The sequence below is a fragment of the Rhamphochromis sp. 'chilingali' genome (assembly GCF_963969265.1).
Source record: "Rhamphochromis sp. 'chilingali' genome assembly, chromosome: 13".
Classification (NCBI taxonomy): domain Eukaryota; kingdom Metazoa; phylum Chordata; class Actinopteri; order Cichliformes; family Cichlidae; genus Rhamphochromis; species Rhamphochromis sp. 'chilingali'.
Window position 1 is genome coordinate 32,943,291 of NC_137940.1, and position 9,545 is coordinate 32,952,835.

A 9,545-nucleotide genomic window follows, 5' to 3' on the forward strand; every position below is an offset into this window, starting at 1 on the left:
AGCTACATCTATGTTGGTAGAAGAGGTTAACTATATGTTAAAAGGCCTTGTAGAAACTTCCACATGCAAGAATGCAAAGGGGGTTGAAACCCTAAATTTTTAGACTAAACTGTCTGCTCTCTTTGCTCTCCAGGGAGTGATTGACACGGCCCAACAGTTGTGCGATGTAGCATCCCGCGGCCACGAACAGAAAGGTCTCCCCGGAGCCGTGGGCGGCGTCCTGCGGCAGATCCCGCCCACTGTAGTCCGACCTTTAATAGTGGCCTCTGAAGCCACCTCCAATCTGCTGGGTGGCATGAGAAACCAGATCAAACCGGACGCCCGGAAAGAAGATTTCCTCAAGTGGCGCACAGAGGACGGCCAAGAATGAGGACAGCTTTTTGTGTCTGTGTGTGAGGGGAAGTGTGTGTGCGCGTACGTGTATACGAGAGTATGAGATTATGATCTGGGAAAGTCTATTCTGTGGGAATCCATGGGTTGTGTGAGTAGCTGCATGTGTGTTGTGTCTAAAAAGAGTCAGCGTGTGCTCCAATGCAAAAAAGAGAAAAGGAAAGAAGAAGAAATTTAAAAAAAAATGACTAACTACTGCTGCAGTTCCTGACGCACAGTGTTTAATGTTGCTCCCACATACATAGACGTGCAAGACTTCATTTTTCTGTTCGGCATTCGCTCGTTTTCCCGCTCTCTGTAACACACTAGTGTTTTTCTTCTTAACGTCAGTGCAAACATATCGCCGTCACTTTCTGCCGGCTTCATTTTCAGTGTGACCCGGGCAGAGGGGGCAGGTAAGATTATCACGCTCTGTGTTTCTTCACTCATTTGTGTGCTCTGAACTGTGATGCTTGAAGCTGTTTGTAATTTGAAGCAGCGATTTCAAGCACGAGTTGCACGGAGCGCTGAGAAGGGATGTTTATAACTGAGAGCAGTTTCACTTTAATGAGCTTTCTGCAGATGAGTGGGGGGTACCTGTCTTTGGAGGGGGGTTGCCATGTGTTAGTTTTGCTCTCTTTGTGCTCATAATGGAAACTGAAAATATTTTGATCAAGTGTCCTTTGCTTAACACCCTTGCAGATGGTACAAAGCTGTGTGATTGGTTTAGCTGTGACTCCCACTATGCACCCGCTACCCTCAGTGCTGTTATTCGTGCCATAAACCTTACAGTGTCCTTTTTAACTAGTTTGTGTTGCCTTCCTCGGATCTGTACCTCATCCCCTACTCAAAGCTCAGCACATACAGTGGCATACCTGACTGAACAGAAACAACGGGTCACATGAAGTCTCTAAATTTTGTAGCATATTGGATTCTGCTCGAGCTTCACGAAGATGAACGTTTTTCCAAGCTGACGTCACTGCAGCTCTCCTGTTAAATGTCAGATCCTTGGATCTCAATTAGCCCACTATGTCCTCAGAAGTCCTCTGCCCACATCTTTAGTTGCCTTTCTGCATTGATTTTGTAATTGTCTCTTCTTCTTAGTTTTTTTTTAATATTATTATTATTATTTTGTTAAAGCATAAGTATTGTCATATTTGTTTTCAGAGTAAGAGTAAGGAGGTATGTGAATCTGGTGAAAATGGAGGATAGAAAAATTAGGGTTAAAAATGTTTTACATTTTCTTTTTTTGTTTGTTTTTAATCAGTGTGAGGGACGCGTGTCCCTGTCTCTGTGTGTGTGAATGTGTGAGGATGAGAAAATGTGTTTGCGCGCATGATGCACGTCTGTGAAGGTGACAGGTTGATGCTTGTTACACCTCTTGCGTGTAATTACTATTTACTATATCATAAACTGTATGAATGATCTGTATAATACAAAGATGAGGATTATACAAAATTAATAGAAAAATTAAAAAAATTTGAGTATAAAAACCGAACAGCTGTCTGCCTTTATTTATTGTATTTTTAATTATTATGATTCTTATTATTGTTATTATTATTTATTTATTGTATCTATTGGTAATTTAAGCAGTGTTGTTGCTGTACAGTTTGTATACTGTGGCATTTCAGGAACTTACTTGTAATTACTTGCATCCAAAATGATGGCCGGTATTGTATCTTCACTTGTTTAAAAAAGTTAAGACTGAAAGTAACTCAATCGTGAGCTGGTGCAGTAATAAAACCTGTAAGTATGTACTGGTGCATCAATAATTATATTGCACATCCTGAGTATTGATAATATTTTTATAAAATATACTGAGAATAGTGTATTTACATATATTTATTTACTTTTTTAACTTTTTAATCTCTTTTATTACTTCTTTCTCTGATAATTGTTGTGCATGTTGCGTGAGGTAACGGCTATTACAAAAAAAAATCACACTTTTTAATTTTTACACTAAATACATAATAATGGGTGATTCTATATTTGGAGGAAAATTTAGACTTCAGAAATTACAAAAGAACAAAAGACAGAGAAACTTTGTAATTTTCTACTATGTGTTTAAGAAAAACACACAAACGGTTTGAAACTTTGTGGAAGTGGAAGTAGACCAAAGGTCACCATGTGTAGACCTTCTACCCATGGTGTTCATGTCTCTTCCTCTTGGTCATCTCTCTGCTTTGTCTCCTCCTGTCCCGGGCTAAATGGGTGTTACCGAAATCTACAAAATAAAGGATATATAAATTTCGCTGCCAAAAACGGATTTTCCAGAAACTTGCAGTGCAAAATTACTGTTATGTACGGAAGCGTAGAGCTGCCATCCAGGCAAAAGAAAAATACAAGTGTATCACGTTATAACGTGAAAGGTTTATTGTTCTAACAAGATACTTTTCCTGTTTGTACAATATACTTTTCACGTTTGAACAACATAATATCACGTTATTACAATATACATAATCATCACGTTCGTACAATATAATATTTATATTGTACGAACGTGATAATTGATTCCTTCCTTATATGAATGGTCATTCTTTTTTGTTTGTTTGTTCTAGTGACAGATTATTTGTGTTTGTTTTTAGCAAATACATCTGCAGTGTTTGAATTGTACACCAAAAGCTACTGGCAGTTCAGTTCAAAACTTAATAGGAACATTTTTTCATACAGCCTTATCATCTCATCTAATCGACTGCGAGAAAGGAAAAAAAACATATTTATCAACGTGTCAGAGCACTCCTTACATTGTGGTACATCTTATCTCCTATTATATTGTACGAACATAATCATCACGTTCGTACAATATAATATTTATATTGTACGAACGTGATAATTATGTATATTGTAATAACGTGATATTATGTTGTTCAAACGTGAAAAGTATATTGTACAAACAGGAAAAGTATCTTGTTAGAACAATAAACCTTTCACGTTATAACGTGATACACTTGTATTTTTCTTTTGCCTGGGTGGCAGCTCTACGCTTCCGTAGTGTTCAGAAGCTACTTTATATATTACATATTTTGGAAACATTTTTGTGCAATTTATACGACAAATATTTGTTTTAGTATTTTTGTGGTACGGAAAATGTGCCTTTATAAAAAATTTTACCCCTAATAATAAATTAAAAGACACTAGGAATCAACGGAAGCTTTGGGAATCTTTTATGCGACGTACCGCCGTCACTTCCGGTGCACATGTAAACTCCGCAGCGTGGTTTACGTGTAGCTGTCAGAGTGTTTGCAGTTTTCTGGCTTTTTAGCGCCTGTTTGTAAACATGAAGCTCCTCACGCACAACATGTTGACGTCTCACGTGAAAGGGGTCACCAAGGGATACCCACTGCTCATCAAGGTAACCGCGAACACCTGGACAGAAGCTAATTCTAAAACACCAGAGCTCACCGAGCTTATCGCGACACACGTTTCTGCTAACGCCGAATTCTAGTGTTTAGGGTTGATTTATGCAGCAGCAGTTAACAGTTCGCTTTTTATTGTAAGGCTAAGACCTGAAGGATTAGAGAGAAACCCAAACAATCAGCTGTTTCCCTCTGAGCTGCATTTGGCAACAGTGGGAAGGAAGAACTCCCTTTTAGTTGGGAGATCCAGGCTCAGGGAAGAGAAGCCATCTGTTGTTTCTCTGCGGTTTTTATGGCTCATATCTTTGCTATTTTGGTAAATAGGCTCTAATCAACATAATTTATGAAGGGGACATATATAAAATAAAGAAATGTCTTATTAAAAAAAGACATTTTTAATGTCAGACTCAGGGAGCGCTTTTACCTCGATAAGAATATGGAAAAGTAACTTGATAGGCTTGCTAAGGCTTGATATTGTTATAAGTCAAAAATTAAGAACAGTTTAATTACCAACACGAATCCAGGAAGAGTTAGCAGGGTCAGGAGTAAGAGGAGAGTAATAAAGGGAGAGTACAGAGAGACGAGGACAAAACCCACACTATCAGAGAGAGAAAACAAAACTTAATGGCATCAATTAGTGGGATAAAATGTGTGTAGAGTGGAAATAATCTGAGCCTATTGCAGCATAACCTGATCCAGCTCCAGCTATAATCTTCATGATGATGAGAGGTTTGAAGCCCTAATCGTAAAGGTAGTCAGTATAGTGCTGAAGGCTCTGCCGTTTTTTCTTCTGCAAACTCCAGGAACCGGAAGTCAGCCTGCGCTCTGAGAGCCAGGTGCTGGCATGGGATGAAATGGCACTATAAGATCACTACTGGGTCTTCTACAGTCAGAAGTATTGGCACGAAATGAAGTCTGTTATTTAAGTTTTTATAGTTGATACTGCAGCTTCATCACCACACATCCAGACTCAATGAGTTTCTTTTGCAGAGCCTTCGTACTTTTACATCAGCTGATCTGAGATCAGTTACAGGTACATACATACACAAATTTTATTTTGTTCACACGAGTTTACACTTAATTGGCGTTAAGCCTTTGTAAGCCTACGCAGGTTTCATGTTTTATCTTTATATATAAAATGAAATGTGCTGTACAAATAAAATTGCCATTACACGCTGTAACAGTTGCTGAATCACTGAAATGCACTTTACACTGAGCATTTTATCACGTTGTCTGATTTCTGCTTATGTGAATCGTGTGTGACTGTATCTACATTTTTATGCAGCAGATGGCAGGGCAGCACTCCTAATGTCACTAACCTCTGCTTCAGTGACAATAAAGCTTAATTCCAATTTTATTCTTGTGAAATCCAGTGTAAGATTTTAAGTAGTAACGATTAATTAAAAATATTCTTTTCCTGGTACACACGACAGAGTGGTTGATAGTTACTGCTGCTGTTTCCCCCATAAACATCTTATACAGTTAAATGTAAAAAAGCACAACAGAAATTTGGATATTATCTCAGGGGAATGTTTTTTTTTTTTTTTTTTTTTTTTTTTTTTTTTTTTTAAATGACATCAGAAACAGCAGTATGCGACATTACGTGATGGCAGAGCTTCAGTTCATCCTTTGTCATTTTTTTTTTTTTTTTTTTTTTTTTTTTTTAATAAATAGGACAGGGGGAATGAATGAGAGAGAGAGGGGGAGAGAAAAAAAGAAAACCAAAGGGGAGAAGAGACGGTGAGAAGGGGGGGGAAGAGAGACAAAAAAAAAACAAAAAACTCCTGGGTCACCTGTATGGAGAAAAAAAAACAAACAAACAAACAAACAAACAGAGGAGACAGCAAACAACAAAGAGCAACATAATAATAGAGAAAACAAAGCACCATCACAATAAACTAGCTAGTCATAGATATCAGTATTTACTAAGTAATAAACAATATTGTGCAGCACGCAAGATAGACAGCGCACAGTGTGCTTTGAGGCAGCAGCCAAGAAAGCTTTAGTCCGCGTCTGTGAATACCCATGTGTGCATACCTGTGTGGATCAGCATGCTTGCATTCCAAAGGTTTCTCCATGTAATGATCTGCTAGGGAGTGTGGGGGGGCCTCAGCCCCGTCCTCCAGGGTGTGAAGCGGGTATGGAGGAGATCAAAACTCCAGACATCCAGAGGCCCCCAGAACACAAAAGACCATGGAAGACCAACAGAGGGGCAGCCGCGCCACTGTTCCAGTAAGAGCTGAGGAGAGTCCCAGATGAGGGCTCACTCAGCAGCCGCGGAGCAGAAGCCAGGGGGGGTTGCAGTGACGCGCCCGTGAGCTCCGCCGGCCCCCAGCTGCGCCTGAGTGACCGAGCCCTAGGCCGAGAGGCCGGGGGCACCCCACCTCCAAAGGGGGCCCGAGCGAGCCCCAGGCCCCAGGCCCCGACAAGCGGCCGCCAAGGAGTGAGCCGGTGTGTACCCGGACGCCCACCCCCAGACACAAAGAACCACCAACACACCGACACCTGAGGGAGTCCGCCACCGGCAGGGGAAGTGGTGGTGGGTGGAGATAGGCCTCCAAACCTTGGAGGGCCTGAGGTGTCCCCAGAGAGGTGGCGTCTGATACCCAACCTGACATATAGACACAGACATACAGGCACACACAGACACAAACATCCATTCCCACCCTCATGCTCTCATATGCACTCACTCCACACTCAACCAACGTGGAGACAGACATAAAGAGACGCTGTACACATAATCACACTCCCCAAGCGTACTCTACAATCCGGGTCTAGGTACCCTTGCCCCTGGAGGGGGGAATTGCACCCAGACCCAGGTGGTGTTACCCTTTTCCCTGCGGTGGGGAGAGGCAGACCACCCCGACTCCGCAGCAGCAGGGAGGCCCCACACCCCAGACCGCAGTCGGACGGCCAACTCCTCCTACTAGCCCTCCCGCTCCAGCAGGCCGCAGAGAATGGGGGTGGGAGAAGACTCCAAACCTCCCTCCACCCGCTCATTGTAGTGTTGATGCATATGTGTTCTAAGGTGCAATTAAAACCCAGGAGGGCATGGAGCTACCTGCCAAAGAGCAGCAGGTAAGCGCATAGCCCCTCCTGCTAACCCTCAATGACTAAGTGTATTTAAAATTGAGAGGTGGGCAACGACGTCAGGGGTGAGGTATACACCCTGATGGTGATTTGGACTCCGTGATTGTGCCCACCCCCAAGATCCTATATGTATGTGTAATGAGAGTGTGAATAATGTGAATGTCTAAGATGTGGGATAAAATTGAGGCAGAGGCAGCCAGAAGGGGACAGGGGGGGGGGTAGCCTCCTCTGCACCCTGGTGACATACCCCCACTCCAAGGCCCTGCATGTGTGGGTGGTTGTGGAGGAGCGGGAAGAGGGAGGCAGCTGGAGATGGGGAGGGAAGGAAGGGAGGGGCAGGTAACCCCTCCCTGGGGCCAGCTCCCCCGCTGACCCCAGTAGGCACTCCCACCCTCCGCGACCCGCCAGGGAAGGGGGGCCCAGGCCCATCAGACCGGGGCCCAGTGCAGTAGCGCCCCCCGGCTCCACAGAGCCCTGGACAGTCCACCCAACCCCACCACAGAGAAAACTGCACCCACCCCACCAACCACACATCTTCCAGACTACATAAGACGGTAAACGCCCAGGCTGAGATCTTCCTCCACCTCTCCTGTATCTCCCCCTCCTGCAGAGAGTTCCTGAGAGAAGAAAGCTCCTGCCAGATGTGACCATCCCCCCCACCAGTTGAAGAGCCCCCCAGGCGGCTCGATGCACCGGCGGCACCCTGCTCCAGGGCCGGGCCTATCTCAGGGGAATGTTGAAGATGGTCACATTGTACATCAGCTGTGTAACATTTCATTGAAAACAAGTATATAATTGCGGCAAACATTAAAATGTTTCTCATCTATAATTATTAATGGGTTGCATTTAAACCCAAACCAAATATGCACATCTGGTCTTGTGTGACATCACGCGTGCGTGTTTTGAATGAGTGTTAATAAAATGTTACTGAACATTTTAAACTCGTGCGTTCTCTGTTGTGCAGGCCACTGAGGTGAAGGTGAACGAGGTGGAGTTTAACCCTCAGTTTGTCAGCCGGATGATCCCCAAACTGGAGTGGGGCGCTCTGGTCCAGGCAGCGGAGGAGGTGAGTCAGACATCACCGACTTTCATTGTTGATGCTAAACTGGCTGTAGTGGGGTGCGAGTGTGAACGAATGAATGTTTAATGGACTGGTTACCTGTTCAGGTTGTGTCCTGCCCCTCACTCTGTTTGTTGGGATGGGCTCCAGTGAACCTGAGCTGGATGAGTGGTTAAGAAAATGATTCAAAGTGGCATAAAAAGAAAAGGAGAACTAATATTCAGTGAGCACCCTTTGCCTTAAAAGTAGCATCAGTGCTCGGCACGCTTGCTTCTTAAGATGAATAATAAGGGAGGTTGTTTTGAGTGTGTGTGGATTTCTTCTCCCTCTTCATGTGACCACAGGCTGAATAAGGTTATTTTTTATGACTCTGGCTTTTATGTATGAGGTTGTTGTCAACCTGGCGATACTGCATCAATCTAATTGATCCATAAAGCGTCACAGGACTTTGTGTTTATAAAAAATGCTCCACAGTAAACTTTCACTGGGGTGCATGTTGTAACGTAAACACCCGATGCAATCCTTTTTCTCTCTGCAGCTGGGTCATCGGCAGGACCTGCCAGGCGAGCTGGTGCAGGACTACGAGAAAAACGAAGACTTCCTGAAGAAAGTGCACCGAGTGCTGTTAGAGGTAAATGGCTCCAAGATGCCAATTTAAAATTTTTAGGAGCGCGATAATGTGTGCGGAATTTGCACTATGGTGCCACCTAGTGGCGACTTCTTGTCTGTTGCGTTGTAGGTGGAGGTGATAGAGGGCTGTCTGCAGTGCCCTGAATCAGGACGGGAGTTCCCGATCTCCAAAGGAATCCCCAACATGCTGCTGAATGAAGACGAGGTGTAGATGGCACCGCGGCGGTTCCCATTCACCTTCTCACCCCTAAACTGTGTTTCTGACTCTGGACTGCGTGCATTCAGAGACAGGCTGGACTCTGGCCAGAGTTGGAAAACGGGCCTCTGGTTTGGTTGTAGTTGTGGCATCTGAACAGCCGATTCCGCCAGTGGAGAAGATTTGACGATTAACAGATGGAAACGTTCCCTGAGAGTAACCCCCAGTGCTTTTATTTGTATTTATTTTTGTAACTGTTTTGACTCCTTTCTTGTTTTTACTTGTCTTTTCTTTTTTCTTTTCCTTTTTCAATAAAACTGTCCAGATTTTCATGACAGCCAGAGTCATTAGTGGGAAATATGGATTCAGTTATATGCTAAAATATAACCCTGAGAGGCTGGCTCTGAACCCCATCCTGCCTTCTGCTAAGGGCCAGATGACGTGGCAGTGGCTTGTCTATATTTGGCTTTGAGGAAAAAGAGGCAGAAATGGCAGGCAGGCAGGCTGGAGGTTGTTTTTGAGGAAGTCTTTCTATTTTTTTTTTTGTCCTTGAAGCCACATATTACAGCTCTCATGCACGCACGCACACACACAGAGTCAGACACAGACAGAGAAAACACCCCACCTGGGCATGCTCCTCTGATCTGAGATGGTCCGTGATATGTCTGATCTTTGTAAGATCGCTGACAGGAGGATTTGAGCGCCGTGTTGACTAATTGGGCGTCTTTCATCGTCTTCTTTCTGATGTGAAGCGGCAAGCAGTCAAGTTAGAGCAGGAGCCTGTTTGTTCGAAGGCGCTGTTATCATTTTTAGAAACACTGCCAGGACAGACGACGAAGGGGGA

At 43.8% G+C, this 9,545-nt stretch overlaps 2 protein-coding genes across 2 annotated transcripts in view; both read left to right on the forward strand.

The window, feature by feature from the left end:
• The window catches only part of atg2a (autophagy related 2A), a 30,030-nt gene extending 28,151 nt beyond the window's left edge, over positions 1-1,879 (forward strand). The window contains exon 42 of the mRNA XM_080901250.1: positions 134-1,879. Within this exon, the coding sequence (XP_080757376.1) occupies positions 134-370 (237 nt within the window). The 3' untranslated portion in view covers positions 371-1,879. The remainder of the gene's footprint in view (positions 1-133) is intronic.
• A 1,658-nt stretch (positions 1,880-3,537) lies between these two features.
• Positions 3,538-9,038, forward strand: trmt112 (tRNA methyltransferase activator subunit 11-2). The gene is made up of 4 exons (XM_080901941.1): positions 3,538-3,721; positions 7,780-7,881; positions 8,414-8,506; positions 8,615-9,038. Exons 1-4 carry the CDS (start codon positions 3,647-3,649, stop codon positions 8,714-8,716), a joined length of 372 nt encoding a protein of 123 aa, XP_080758067.1. The 5' UTR covers positions 3,538-3,646; the 3' UTR covers positions 8,717-9,038.
• Positions 9,039-9,545: the final 507 nt, after the last annotated feature.

Coding starts and splice junctions, on each gene's coding strand:
- trmt112 (XM_080901941.1), top strand. CDS start 3,647: ATGAAGCTCCTCACGCACAACATGTTGACGTCTCACGTGAAAGGGGTC. Junction 3,722..7,779: donor GATACCCACTGCTCATCAAG/GTAACCGCGAAC, acceptor TCTGTTGTGCAG/GCCACTGAGGTGAAGGTGAA. Junction 8,507..8,614: donor TGCACCGAGTGCTGTTAGAG/GTAAATGGCTCC, acceptor GTTGCGTTGTAG/GTGGAGGTGATAGAGGGCTG.